This window comes from Phaseolus vulgaris, chromosome 6, assembly GCF_051622355.1.
Source record: "Phaseolus vulgaris cultivar YP4 chromosome 6, ASM5162235v1, whole genome shotgun sequence".
Taxonomy (NCBI): Eukaryota; Viridiplantae; Streptophyta; class Magnoliopsida; order Fabales; family Fabaceae; genus Phaseolus; species Phaseolus vulgaris.
The window spans coordinates 11,769,087-11,784,334 of record NC_143503.1 but is presented as its reverse complement, the minus strand read 5'-3'; the positions used below and the strand labels follow the sequence as shown (position 1 = coordinate 11,784,334).

At 37.3% G+C, this 15,248-nt stretch overlaps 2 protein-coding genes and 2 pseudogenes across 2 annotated transcripts; 1 reads left to right on the top strand and 3 right to left on the bottom strand.

The window, feature by feature from the left end:
* Positions 1–4,835: 4,835 nt before the first annotated feature.
* On the bottom strand, positions 4,836–5,378 carry LOC150026652 (auxin-induced protein X10A-like). Its single transcript, XM_090303267.1, has one exon. It carries the CDS (start codon positions 5,251–5,253, stop codon positions 4,975–4,977), a length of 279 nt encoding a protein of 92 aa, XP_090159393.1. The 5' UTR covers positions 5,254–5,378; the 3' UTR covers positions 4,836–4,974.
* Positions 5,379–9,684: 4,306 nt separating this feature from the next.
* On the bottom strand, positions 9,685–10,272 carry LOC150026651 (auxin-induced protein X10A-like; annotated as a pseudogene).
* Positions 10,273–12,874: 2,602 nt separating this feature from the next.
* LOC150026650 (auxin-induced protein X10A-like) lies at positions 12,875–13,395 on the bottom strand. The gene has a single exon (XM_090303268.1). The coding sequence runs from the start codon at positions 13,265–13,267 to the stop codon at positions 12,989–12,991; it is 279 nt and encodes a 92-aa protein (XP_090159394.1). The 5' UTR covers positions 13,268–13,395; the 3' UTR covers positions 12,875–12,988.
* A 643-nt stretch (positions 13,396–14,038) lies between these two features.
* LOC150026649 (auxin-induced protein 10A5 pseudogene) lies at positions 14,039–14,458 on the top strand (annotated as a pseudogene).
* The last annotated feature ends 790 nt before the right edge of the window (positions 14,459–15,248 follow it).

Sequence of the window (15,248 nt, the reverse complement as noted above, 5' to 3'; positions counted from 1 at the left end):
GATCATCAACATAAAGAGCAACAAATATCATGTTACCTCCACGGTTCTTTGCGTAAAGAGCCTGCTCGTAAGAACATTGCTTGAACTCGTTCTCCTTGAAGTATGTATCGATACGAGTATTCCATGCCCGCGGTGCTTGTTTCAACCTGTAAAGTGCGTTCTTCTCTTCTCCGATTTTCATGTACCCAAGTGGTTGTCCGATGTAGACTTCTTCTTCAAGCACACCATTCAAGAATGCCGACTTGACGTCCATTTTAAATATCAGCCATTTAAATTGAGTCGCTTGGGAAATAAGCAACTGAATCATCTCCATTCTTATAACAGAGCAAACACCTCATCGTAGTCAATTCCCTCCTTTTGTTTGTATCCCTTCACAACGAGTCGTGCCTTGTTCCTCTCTATCTCGCCTTGAGCATTCATCTTTTTCTTGAATACCCACTTCACACCAATGGGCTTACTTCCCTCTAGCAATTATGTTAACTCCCATATGTTGTTGTGGTCAATCGCTTTAATCTCCTCATCCATGGCAGTTTGCCACTTCTTGTCTAGCACCGCCTCTTCAAAGCTGATATTTTCTGCAACTGCCAAAAGACATATAAGATGTACCTCATTAGTCGAATCATACAAATTCTGCAAAACTTCGCATTTTAGGTTGTCGTGGTTCATTTTCATCATCAGTAGTTTTGGAATTTATACTTGTCGGTGCAACGACTAATGATTCTCCAACCTCAATCATAACCTCTTAATAATTGTTCCAATCCCACTCGCTTGCTTCATTTATTCCCATATCACGACTCACCATCACCTTTTTGCTTATCGGATCAAAGAGCTTGTATCCTTTTGTCTTCTCATCATACCCAATAAAAATATACCTTTTCCTTTTGTCTTCAAGCTTTGTTCTTCGTCGGTCTGGTATATGTGCATAAGCCACACTACTAAACACTTTGAGATGAGAAATTGTTGGCTTTTGTCCGCTCCAAGCCTCTTGTGGTGTTTGATCATCTAACTTCACATGTGGACATTGGTTTTGCACATAGATGGCGAATTGCACAACTACCGCCCACAATTCCTTTGGCATCTTTTTCTCTTAAGCATTGATCGAACCATGTAGAGAATGGTCCGGTTCTTCCTCTTGGCCACACCATTTTGTTGAGGAGTGTACGGTGCAGTTAGAAATCGCCTTATGCCTTGCTCCTTGCAATACTTCATGAAAGTCGTCGAAGCATACTCGCCACCTCTATCGAATCGTACAACTTTGATTTGTCTATCAGTTGTCTTTTCCACCATCACCTTGAACTTTTTTAACACCTCGAATGCCTCGGATTTTTCCTTTAGAAAATAAACCCAAGCTTTTTGTGAGAAATCATCGATAAAAGTAATGAAATACCTTTTACCGCTAAAGGATTTTGGAGTAATTGGTCCACATATGTTGATATGAATCAATTTGAGAGGTTTCTTAGCCGAATATTGAGCCTTCTTTGGAAACGAGGTTCTCACATGCTTGCTGAGCACACATTCTTCACAAAATTTTCCCTCGTAGTCCATGTTGGGTAGCCTGTGCACCATATTCTTCTTCGCTAACTCTTTTAAACCACAATGATGTAGGTGACCAATGATGAAGATGCCATAACGATGCCTTATCTTCAATGTTGACTTCCAAACATTTTTCTAGTATGCTTCTTAAATTTAACTTGTACATATGATTTCTTATCGTCTCGATTATCGCAACCAAACGCCCTTGCTTGTTCTTCAAGTGTAGTAGCCGATCTTTTAAAAATATTGAGTAACCTTTCTTCGTGAGTTGCCCTATACTCAAAATGTTGGTCATGAGGTCTGGTACGTAATAAACATCTTGGAGTGACCCAATTAGCCATCTTTTTGTAAGTACCGAACCGTACCTCAGCCTTTGACCTCCACATTTGATGCATCTCCAAATGACACATGACCATCTTCAATCTTTTGCATCTCTTTGAATAGGTAATTATGAGCGCACATATGGTTGCTTGCTCCCGAGTCAAGGTGCCACTGAGTGTCACTATTAATGTTGACTTCATCTTGAGCCATCAAGAGAACACCTTCATTCGTTTCATCTTCCAAGGCTAGGTTGGTGGCCTCTTCTATCTTTATATAGCAAAATGCCCCACTTTATCACAATTATAACATTTGTCGGAGTTGCAATCCTTCACATAGTGACCCTATTTGTGACATTTGTAGCACTCGATGTTGGAGTAATTTGATCGTCTGCCTCTTCCTCGACCACGTCCTCTTCAACGCCAATTTGGTTGGCTCTACTGTTCCTTCTCCTTATAGTACCCTTCATGACTACTGCCTTTACCACCTTGACCGTTTCCACAATTTCCAAACATGTCCTGATGTGAATGCAATAGCAAGAATACATGATTCTTTGACATTCTTAGGAACAACTTGAGTTGGTCATGAATTGGCACTTTAGTTAGAATTGCATCAAGTTATACTTCAAAACTCACCAAGACTTTGCACCGAACCAAAGCTCACATGGAAGTCCATGTATTGTCAAATTGAATCACAACCACAAGAATTGAAGAAACAACAATTGAATTCAGCCAATGAAAGGAAAATACCAAACAGAATTGAAAATACAGCAAAGGCACCGAACAGAATTGAAGAACAAGTAAGCTAGAACATGAACATGAAGAAGAAACAAAGAATGAGAATAGAAAACTTATGGAGATGGAAGAATAGGTGAGTGATCACGCCACTTAGAGTGTGGATACTCCAAGATTAGTGTGTTGCCGCCACTTGAGGTTCACCATTGACACCCAAGATAAGACTTGATGAAGGCACCAAAGCTCTTCCAATTTCTCTCTCAAATTGAGTAGAGTTTTCTTACTTCAAATTCCAAATCTGATTTGTACAAGCTAAGCACCTTTATTTATAGCCTATAAGGTGCTGAAATGCAAAGCTAATCAAATGCAAATGTGCCCCTAAATGACATGTAACTTCGGCGCCAACTAGTGCATGAAGGAAGTGTGACTTTCCTTCCTAGTTTGGCACCTCCTAACTCATATCTACACTCCCCCTAGCATCCCTTACTAAGTTCACACCCCCCTAAGCTTCTAATATTTCTAAACTACAACTAAGGATGCTTTTACAAAAGAGGTTTCTTATGTTTCCCTCTTAAGCACCATCTACCAAAGATATCACAAATAAAGAAAATAATTGTCCATTATTTCCTAAGGCCTTGAACATGCTTCTTGTAAGCCTTTGAGGAGGATGAATAACGTCTTGCACATCTACCTCTTGATCCTCTTCCTCTTCTTGTCCTTGTTGATTGGCTTCTATTTGTCCTTGGCCCTGATCTCCATCATGTCCTCTACTTCGAGAATTTTGATGATAGAGTACGTTTTCGTTTTTGATCGACGCCTTGGTTCGAAGTACTTGCTCGAGTCTTTCCTCCTTCTTCTTCTTCTTTCGTTGCTCGTGTGCCTCGAGAAAACCAACGAACTCGTCGACTGTGAGCGTCGTTAGGTCCTTTGACTCTTCTATCGCACACACAATGCTCTCAAAATTGTCGGTTAATGTTCTCAAAATCTTCTCCACAACTCATGCATCGGTCAACGTTTCACCATTTCGGTTGAGTTGATTCACCACAGTCTGTATTCGCGTGATGTAGTCAGATACACTTTATGAATCCATCATCTTCATGCTCTTTAACTCACCACGAAGAGTTTGTAGACGCACTTGCTTGACTCGGTCGGCTCCTTTGAACACCTTTTTTAAGATGTCCCACGCTTCTTTTGATGTAGTTGCATTAACAATCTTCTCAAAGCTCGACTCATCAACCGCTCGAAACAACATGTATAGTGTCGCCTTATCTTTTGATCGCATCTCTTTCAATGCCTTGGTTTGAGCCGTCGTATAACCCGCGGAATTTATTGGTTCTTCGAAACCTTCTTCGACCACCTCCCACGCATCTTGATAACCGAGAAGAGGTTTCATTTGAATGCTCTAGTTATCATATTTGGTCGTCTTCGTTAACCGTGGTAGCGGTATTTGACCCGTCACATTTGCCATTGACTCTTGATACCAAATTGAAAAACAGACAACCACTCACACTTGGATTTTCTCTAAAGAAACACTTTTCTTCTTGTATTTCTCTCTATTGTATTTCTTTCTATGGTGCATATTACAACTGAGAGAGCATCCTATTTATAGGCTTTAGGAAGCTCTTTTAGAAAAATCTTCATTATGGCCTTAAAATCCCACTAACAACATAATTAAAATCTCACTCACAACTTTTGACCTTTCACATATCCAAATTCTCATTCTACTATTTTCTAGTAACTTCTAATTTTAAAACCCACAAATTACATTTAAAGTTTATTCAACAGTACAACGAGAAATGACAAAGAATTGAGCAAAGACAAAAAAAAATGATATTAGCCTTCTTCTAGAAGCCTTGTGTGTATATCTTTTATAAAAATCACCTTACAAATGTTTTCACTAAGCCACTACCCGTCACCAAGTTCAAGTTCTTAAAAAAGAATGAAAGTAGTTTGCAATCCTTAAAGCAAACAGATCATCATGTATTGCACGTAAGTTTATGTTCCTTCTTTCAATTGGATGAGGAAATATGTAAATTATTGATAATCCTTCACGTTGGTTCTAGTAATATATTGTTGTTCTTCCAATGCTAAGAAACATGTGTTCTATAAATGCCTTGAATTTCATCGGACAGCCACGTTTTGCTTTTATTTTACAGCGAGAAACCCTGCTTATACTGGGTGAAGTTAATATTTGCAATCTAAAAAAGAGAAAACATAGAGGGGCCTTTTGATTAGTTGAACTCGTTGTCATTAAACAAATAAAAAGAAGCAAACATGTTATTCTTAGTGTGTTTCCTATTACTCAAAAAGGAGTTATGTTTACAAATTGAGAAGATGCCTATGAAAAAATGGCTCTTCAATTCTGTGTCAGACTTCTATAATACAAAACTTAATGCCTATTCAAGTGTGAAGTTGTGCTTTGGAAGACATCTTCACTGCAAGGAATCGTAAGACCACCCATGGGATGATCATATCCAAACTCTTCCTCTGCTTCACTCAACATGTCTTGGAATGAAGGTTGGCTCAAGTATGATATGGGGATCACAAATCGCTTCATTTTCTCTCCAACGTACACTGCAAGATAACCCTTTGGCACCTCCATACCCTTAGAAGATGTTTGGTTTGCTGCGAATGATGTCCTTCTGATACTAGGTAAACGAAAGCCCATTGTTGTGTTGTATATTTGCTCAGACTTGATAACAAAATGGTATGAAAAGAGCTTGAGAGCTGAGGCTTATGAATTTTGTTTCTTCAAGATGTGAATGATTTGTGTTGGTTCCAAAATGCTTGTAACCGTGAATATATATAGATAAAGCTTATGTAAGAAGGGTACTTGAATTATTGGTGAAAGATTATGAGATAATAGTGATGGGAGCAACTGAGAGACAAGGGCATGTGGTAATGTCTAAGAGGAGTCTCACATGTATAGGCAAAATGAAAATGTAGTGGCATGATGTTGACATTGATTATGCATGGATAGGACTGCCAGCTTCGTTTATGGAAGTTCAGATGTCAGTTTTCAAGACTATGGTTCATATATAGTGTCGCATGAACTTGTATTGAATTTCATTTCTCTTCTTACCTCCATTTAAATTTGAGAAAACTCACGGTTTAGACATTGGTTTCTCTTCTCTTATACAAGTGGGTACGTGATTGACATCAATAGCTGTCATTTATTAATGAGATGTCCAAGCATGTCCATCATTGAAAGAGCTATATAGTAGGATAATCAATGAACAAGCATTTGGTTTGACCCTTCTTGATGTCTTTAACTTGAAGTGGATAAATGTGTTAGCCATAATCTCAAAAGCATGTCCATCATTGAAATTCCTACCCTTTTGAAGCCATCGCTAAGACAACACCATGTGATCCCTGTGTTTTGGTAGACTCCTTTGTAGAATTCAAGAATCTCAAACAAGTTATCACAGTATATTATTTGTTGCGTGGAGGAATATAATGTTACGGGTTTCCGCATAACGAGTATTACGAGACAAAGATCATTTAGTGGATTGAAGTTCCAATAGGCTTTCTTGCATTTATGTTGGAGATAAGATGAAACGGTTTTTTATTCCATTATCTTAGATGAACCAACCTTTATTTCAAGAATTACTTTATAAGGCAGAAGAAGAAGAAGAATTCATATATGATCATCGGACGGGTGGTCTTCCAGTTCCATGCCGAAAGGATGGGTTCTTAAATGTCATCTGTCATTTAAATTTGCTGCTAATTATGCCAATGGAGACTGAGATAGATATTCTTATGTGATACAATTGTAAAGAAGTCAGTTTTTGTTATTCTAAAGATATAGTTCGAAGATCTCACATCAATTAAATTAAAGATAGAGTAAATTTAGAGTATATAAGTGAAGGTAATTCTCATTAAAGATTGAAGGTTGTTAACTAAAAAAAAAAGTGCAATACAACATATTTTTAAACCACTTTTAGCTTAGCCGACTTTTAGTGAATTATACAACAGTTTCATTCCCATGAAGATCTTATCCATCAACCTCTAAGGTTGAGCAAATTTTTCATGTACATGGGGTCTTAGATGATCAAAGGGTTAGACTAACATCTTTAGAATTCTTAGACTATGCCATGCAATGGTGGCATCAGACTCTCATGGACATTGGGCTAAACAAGAGGTCGTCTGTGGTCTCTTGGAACGATTTAAAAGCTTGCTTGTGAGATAGATTTGTTCCTCCACACTTTAGGAAAGACCTATTGTTGAAACTCCAAAGGTTTCATCAAGGCACGCTAAGTGTGGATGATTATTTTAAAGAACTCGACACGCTTTTAGTTAAAGTTAATATGAATGAGAGTGAAGATGCTATAAGATGGCTAGATTTGTTAGTGGTCTTAGAAGGGACATTCAAGATGTGGTAGAGCTTCAAGAATATTCTTCTTTACAAACTTTAGTTCACCTTGCTAGCAAAGTTGAATCTCAAATTGCAATGAAAAATGCTTTCAAAAATTCTTCTAATGATGGCTACTACCACTCTTCTTGGAAAAACAAAAATAAATCTTTTTCAAAGTTTCCTTCTAAAGATTCTACTTTCAAACCAAGAGATTCTAATTCTTCTACTTCCATTCCCACGCCTAAATCACCAACTAAATCGTCTAGTAAGAAATGTTTTAAATGCTTAGGCTATGGACATATTGCTTCTAATTCCCCTTCTAAACGAAATATGTATATGCATGATGGGGTTGTGGTTAGTGAGCATGAGTCCGAAAACTCTAGACGTTCCTCACCTTCTAGATCCCCAAGTGAGCATGAGAGTGAAAGTCCACATGAAGGTGACCTATTAGTGATAAGACGAATGCTTGGACAAGTTTTGAAACCCTTTGATGAAAGTCAAAGAGAAAATATTTTTCATGCAAGATGTCTTATTAATGATAGGTTATGCTCTTTAATTGTGGATGGGGAAAGTTGTGCTAATGTGGCAAGCACAAGAGTGGTAGATAAGCTTGGATTGTCTACCATCTCTCATGCCAAGCCCTACAAATTACAATGGTTAACTGAGGTAGGTGAAATTATTGTTAACAAGCAAGTCCTTATTGCATTTTCTATTGGTAAATATAAAGATGAGGTCTTGTGTGATGTTGTACCAATTGAAGCCACACATATTCTTTTAGGTAGGCCATGGCAATTTGATAGAAAAGTTTTTCATGATGGCTTTACCAGCAAAATTTCTTTTAACTTCCATGGACACAAGGTCATACTTAAATCTCTCACTCCAAAGGAAGTCCATGAGGACCAAGTTAAAATGAGAGAAAAGAGAGAGAAAATGATAAAAAAAAAAGTTTCAAGAGAAGCCTTCTCATGTCCACACAACAAATAAAAAAGGTAATAGTTGCTCAAAAGCCTATTTTTTTAGCTATTCCTAGGATTATTGATTGTCAGTTGGCTAAGAATAGTCCCACGTGTTTGAATAACTTGGTAAAGGAATATGAAGACGTGTTTCAAGATCCTCCTAAAGGCTTACCACCTCTAAGAGGGATTGAACATCAAATCGACTTCACGCGCGGGGTTTCTTTACCAAATCGTCCAGCATATAGGACCAATCCCAAAGAGGCTAAAGACATTCAAGAACAAGTTGAGGGTTTAATTGCTAAGAGGTGGGTACAAGATAGCATGAGCCCATGTGCTATGACTATCATACTTGTCCCTAAAAAAGATGGGACATGGAGGATGTGTACGGATTGTCGCGCTATAAATAAAATTACCATCAAGTATAAGCATCCCATCCTTAGGTTAAACGACTTGTTGGATGAATTGTTTGGGTCTAAAATATTTTCCAAAATTGATCTTAAGAGTGGTTACAATCAAATTCGTATTAAACAAGGTGATGAATGGAAAACCGCTTTTAAGACCAAATTTGGCTTATATGAGTGGTTAGTCATGCCTTTTGGCTTGACTGATGCTCTTAGTACCTTCATGTGACTCATGCATCATGTTTTAAGAACATTCAAATTTGTTGTAGTTAATTTTGATGATATCCTTATATATAGCTTGTCTTTAGAAGATCATGAGTCACATGTTAGGCAAGTCTTAAAAACTCTTAGGAAGGAGAAGTTATATGCTAATCATGCTAAATGTTTCTTTGCATTATATCATATAGGGTTTTTCGTAAATTATAAAGGGGTGCATGTAGATCAAACGAAAGTTGCAGCAATTCAACATTGGCCTACACCCACCAATGTGAATGGGTACGAAGCTTTCATGGCCTTGCTAGTTTTTATAAAAGGTTTGTGAAAGACTTTAGTACAATTTCCGCACCATTGAATGTTATAGTAAAGAAGGATGTGGTTTTTAAGTGGGGACAAGAGGAAGAAAAAGCTTTTATAACTTTGAAGGAAAGATTGACAAAAGTCCCCATCTTGGCCTTTCCTAACTTTACTAAAACATTTGAAATAGAATGTGATGCCTCCAATATAGGCATTAGGGTTGTCCTCCTTCAAGAGGGCCACCCCATAGCTTATTTTAGTGAGAAACTCAAAGGGAATCATATCAATTACTCCACTTATGATAAAGAACTTTATGCTCTTGTTCGAGCTTTGCAAAATTGGCAACATTATCTTTTTTTCAAAGGAATTTGTGATCCATAGTGATCATGAGTCCCTTAAATATTTGAAAACCCAAAGCAAGCTTAATAAGAGACATGCTAAGTGAGTGGAGTTTATTGAGCAGTTTCCTTATGTGATTTAATATAAACAAGGTAAAATTAATGTGGTTGTCGATGCTCTTTCAAGAAGATAAACCTTGTTAAATGTTTTGGATATTCAATATTTAGGATTTGATCACATAAAGGAACTCTATATAGTGATGACCTAGATTTCTCTCTAATCTTTCAAGAGTGTTCCAAGGGAGGTCACAAAGACTTTTTCTTAGATAATGGTTTTCTTTTTCAAGGAAAAAGACTTTGTGTGCCCCAAGGATCTATAAGACAATCTCTTGTTAAAGAGGCTGATGAGGGTGGGCTTATGGGACATTTTAGGTCCACTAAGACTTTAGAAACATTGCATGAACATTTCTTTTGAAATGACCATCATTTAATATATTCAATGGATTAGTTAGCAAGATTCATTGGTCATGATCCTCATTAAAATAAGAAGGGATACTCAACATCATTAAACAAATAAAAAGAGGAAAAAATGTTACTATAATCGCATTTTTCCTATTACTCAAAAGGAGTTATGTTAACAAATTGAGAAGATGCCTATGACAAAATGGCTCTTCAATTCTGTGTCAGACTTCTATAGTACAAAACTTAATGCCTATTCAAGTGTGAAGTTGTGCTTCGGAAGACATCTTCACTGCAAGGAATCGTAAGACCACCCATGGAATGATCATATCCAAACTCTTCCTCTGTTTCACTCAACATCTCTTGGAATGAAGGTTGGCTCAAGTATGATATGGGGATCACAAATCGCTTCATTTTCTCTCCAACGTACACTGCAAGATAACCCTTTGGCACCTCCATACCCTTAGAAGATGTTGGTTTGTTGCGAATGATGTCCTTCTGATACTAGGTAAACGAAAGCCCATTGTTGTGTTGTATATTTGCTCAGACTTGAGGATAAAATGGTATGAAAAGAGCTTGAGAGCTGAGGCTTATGAATTTTGTTGCTTCAGGATGTGAATGATTTGTGTTGATTCGAAAATGCTAGCAACGGTGAATATATATAGATAAAGCTTATGTAAGAAGGGTAGTTGAATTATTGGTGAAAGATTATGAGATAATAGTCATGGGAGAAACTGAGAGACAAGGGCATGTGGTAATGTCTAAGAGGACTCTCACATGTATAGGCAAAATGAAAATGTAGTGCCATGATGTTGACATTGATTATGCATGGATAGGACTGCCAGCTTCGTTTATGGAAGTTCAGATGTCAGTTTTCAATGCTATGGTTCATATATATTGTCTCATGGACCACTGTTACTCCTAACTCCCTCAGTAATCCAATGTGTATTCACTTATACCCTTTTTACACAAATTATTCATAACATGTCAGGTAAAGAACTATTCATATTCGGGTGGTCAATAATATAATGACATTAGAGAGTCAACTATGCTTCCACTACTAGAAAACTAAGGACCATCTTGCTAAAATCCACTTAAAAGACCATCCTGCTAAAATCCAACCTCACAAAGCTAAGATATTCACAGTCCTCTATCAATGACCTACAAGGAACTTAGTATCAAAATCATTCGAGAACTTAGCATCCTCTTAAATCAACATGTAAGAAGAAAAATCATCCTAGGGTTACACAAATCAGCATCATAATTTTAAGAAAAAGCAAGTATATGGGAAACCTACATCAAGAACCTAGGGTTACTCATTAGCGGTCGTATAAGAAGAAGAAGGAATGGAGGAAGCAATTTGAAACTCACCGTTCACGGTCGCACGTTCACGGTCTAAGCACGACCATGGTCAAAGAAGAAGAAGGAATGGAGGATGAATGTTCACGGTCGCACATTCACGGTCGAAGCACGGTCACTGTCACGGAGTTTTGTGGAGTGGAGGAGGAAGAAGAAGAAGGAGTGGAGGAAGAAATGTTTGCTCAGCAGTTTTGTGGGCTCTCTGGCTCATATTCGAGTTCAACACCTTTTAACAACTAGAAGTTTTGAAATAAATTAATTATAATTTTATTATTTTGAATTTTAAAATCATAGTGTGGGCTGAACATTCAAAACGTATAAGTAGCGGGGACTTAGCATCAAAGGCATAGCGGGGACTTAGCTTCAAAAACATAGCGTGGGCTAAACCTTCAAAAATTTAAAATTTTATTATTATAATTTTTTTTTTTAAGTTTGCATCAGTTTTGCGTGGGTTTGGTCGACGAAAAATACGTCCACATTTCGCCCCCACAAATATGTGGAAACTAATTACTTTTTTTCTTGAAGTGTGTGGATTTTTCGTGTGTTTGACGGACACTATTTAGTTTATTTTTTTTCTTCTTCATTTTGTGTAGGCTTAAGCTACGCAAATAGTGTGACCCATGCTTTCTATTGCAGCTAAATCTTATTATTCTTGTAGTGGAAGGTTGGCTCAAGTATGATATGGGGATCACAAATGGCTTCATTTTCTCTCCAGCGTACACTGCAAGATAACCCTTTGGCACCTCCATACCCTTAGAAGATGTTTGGTTTGCTACGAATGATGCCCTTCTGAGAAGTATGGTCCACAGTAGAAGGTTGCACAAGAGTAGTTTGAGCAACCGCAACAGATTTAGGAGGACGACAATGTAAGGCATAACATCTGTCAATTTTGTGACCAAGTTTGTCACAATGGTCACACTTGTGACGCCCTTTGCCCGACTTGTGAGGGCGAGTACGATCATTGTGCTGAGAGACTAAAGCAGAAAAGTCATCAACATGAGAGGTTATATCATTGGTGTGTTTACCTGGCACACGCAGAAGGGTAGAACAAGTGAAAATAAAATTGGGCATGATAGGAGATCCTAAAATTTGATCACGAACATGAGAACAATCATCAAGAAAGCCATGTAAACCCAAAAAAATGAAGAACTTGGATCTTTGTTCTAGTTATTGAGAAGGAGTGGGGGCAAGAGGTAATAACTCATTAAAATCATGAAGAAGAGCATGAAGTTTACCCAGATATTCTGCCATTGTACGATCAAGACGTTTGGGAGCAATAATTGTGAGAAGATTTTGACACACACCATAGATACGTTGAGTATCGTGTATAATAATTTTGCTTGTTCTCAAACTTCTGAACATGTCTCATAGGTACGAAATTTTTTTTTTAAAAGATGAGTGAATGGTAGATTTGATAACAATGCATAATTGAACATCGATTTTCAACCAACGAGAAACCTTATTTTCAGCAACATTAGGACGAGTAAGATGATCAACATAACCTTGACTCTTAAGCCATAATTCAATATCTAAGGTCCAAGTGTCATAATCTGTTTCATCCAATTTGTCAATAGAGAGATGAACATTGACATAAATAGTATAAATAGACAGATCTGACATAATGGCAGCGGTAGAATTCATAGTGAAAGCGGCAGCCGAAGAAGCCACAATGGCCACGAAAGCATAAAGAGCCATAAAGGACAAGTAAAACTATTGTTGTTCTTCCCATGCTAGGAACCAGTTGTTTGAAATTAATCAGGACAGCCATGTCTTGCTTTTGTTTTATAGCAAGAAACGCTACTTCTACAGCGTGAAGTTAATATTTGCAATCCAAAAAACAGTTAACACAGAGGGGCCTCTTGAGTAGTTGAATTCGTTGTCATCAAACAAATAAAAAGGAGCAACAATATCACTATAATCGCATTTTTCCTATTACTCAAAAAGGAGTTATGTTTACAAATTGAGAAGATGCCTATGACAAAATGGCTCTTCAATTCTGTGTCAAACTTCTATAGTACAAGACTTAATGTCTATTCAAGTGTGAAGTTGTGCTTTGGAAGACATCTTCACTGCAAGGAATCGTAAGACCACCCATGGGATGATCATATCCAAACTCTTCCTCTGCTTCACTCAACATGTCTTGGAATGAAGGTTGGCTCAAGTATGATATGGGGATCACAAATCGCTTCATTTTCTCTCCAACGTACACTGCAAGATAACCCTTTGGCACCTCCATACCCTTAGAAGATGTTTGGTTTGCTGCGAATGATGTCCTTCTGATACTAGGTAAACGAAAGCCCATTGTTGTGTTGTATATTTGCTCAGACTTGATAACAAAATGGTATGAATAGAACTTGAGAGCTGAGGCTTATGAATTTTGTTGCTTCAGGATGTGAATGATTTGTGTTGGTTCTAAAATGCTTGCAACAGTGAATATATATATAGATAAAGCTTATGTAAGAAGGGTACTTGAATTATTGGTGAAAGATTATGAGATAATAGTCATGGGCCAACTGCTAGACAAGGGCATGTGGTAATGTCCATAGGACTCTTAGAAGTATATGTGTGAAAAAAAAAATCTAATGCGCCATGATATTGACACTTATTTGACGAGAGGAATTTCATTTATGGAAGTTGAAATGGTTGTTCTCAAATTTGCCAGACACAGAAAGAGTGTAGTTCATAGGGCACCGTGAAGATGCGTTCAATATTGCTTCTCTTCTAACCTCCAATTCAATTTAGTCTACACATGGCGATGCATGTGAGATGTCTAAAGCATGTCGATCATTGAAATAGCTGTAGAATCATAACTCATGAATAAGCATTGCTTTCAATTTTAATTTGAAGGGGGTAAATCTGTTGGCTAGAATCTAAAAAGGCGGGGTAAGTAGTCCCATTGAATTGCCAAGTCCTTGAAGGAGATATCTAACACAACACCTTGTGATCTTGTCTCTTGGTTGAATCCATTGTAGACAATCAAAAGATCAATAATTGAGGTTTATGAGTTAGCAGAGGGCATTTGGAAACTATATATGCAGTACTTGTTTGGGTTTCAAGCACCACAACTGATTGCATTCCTCAAGTAATACAAGTTAAAAATTTCTTTCATACACAAATCCTCTAACATCAATATATTCTTTGTGGAGTGAAAAAAGATAAAACAATGGGTTTCCGCATAAAAGGTATTCTTAGACGAGCATCAGTTTCTACAATCCAAGTGGCCTCCAAGGGGGGTGAAGTACCAAAGGGCTATATTGCAGTTTATGTTGGAGATGAAATGAGGCAGTGTGTGATTCCAGTATCATACTTGAACCAGCCTTCATTTCAAGAATTGCTTAGTAAAGCAGGAGAAGAATTTGGATATGATCATCCAAAGGGTGCTCTCACAATTCCATGCCAGGAGGATGAGTTCCTAAATATCATCTCTCACTTCAATCAGTTGTAAAGCATTTTCATGGAGAACCTGAGATAGATAATCTTAGAGGAAGCAAATAGAAGATACTGTTAGATGAGACAAGTTTGTAAATCACTCTAGCAGGCTGGACCTTAGGGAGACTGAGCTAGATCATAGATTAACTGAGGCAACTTTGTACAGAAGGAACTTCCATTTTAAATTTTTTCTATTTTAGTTTGTAATTTGAAAGTAAAATGATGTTACAATGATGAGAATGTTTTTACAAAACATTGTTAAAAATATGAATCAAGTTTAGTTGATATGTATCAGGAAATTTGGTGCAGCAATTATTTCATAGATATTGATCTAAGTTATACTGTTTCTAACTATACATTCTCCAATGGCCGTTCGTTCTTCTGTTTTTCCTAATTAAGCCACAAAACTATACACGGATCTCTTATTCAAAAGTAGTCACTTCAACCAGTTATGTATTTTTTGTGACATTTGTTCCCTAATAAAAATTTAATACTGCAATATACATGTAGTCTACCGAAGCGAAACTGCAAGCATTAGTATAACATCTTGAAATAATTGGTCATAAGAAATTTAGAAGATAAATGATCTAGTATTATTTGTTTTACAGTACATCTCTCTGCAAAGCTTTACGTGGAAACACTACAAAAAATATCCTTCTTAGCATGGGCCAAAAACTGACACTAGGTATAATAAACGGACGCAAAAGTTTAATTAGCGTAGGCTTAGCGTTTATTCAAATTCGGAAGCTAATATGGTCTACGTAAAAATAGTGGGGGATGCGGTGGACACAAGTGGTGTGTTTTTTGCGTAGCCAGGCCTACATGCTTCCCACACAGAGCGGCGCCGCTGCGAC

What these genes read in the sequence shown, in the direction of transcription:
- LOC150026652 (XM_090303267.1), bottom strand. Translation starts at nt 5,253, where the DNA reads ATGGGCTTTCGTTTACCTAGTATCAGAAGGACATCATTCGCAGCAAAC.
- LOC150026650 (XM_090303268.1), bottom strand. Translation starts at nt 13,267, where the DNA reads ATGGGCTTTCGTTTACCTAGTATCAGAAGGACATCATTCGCAGCAAAC.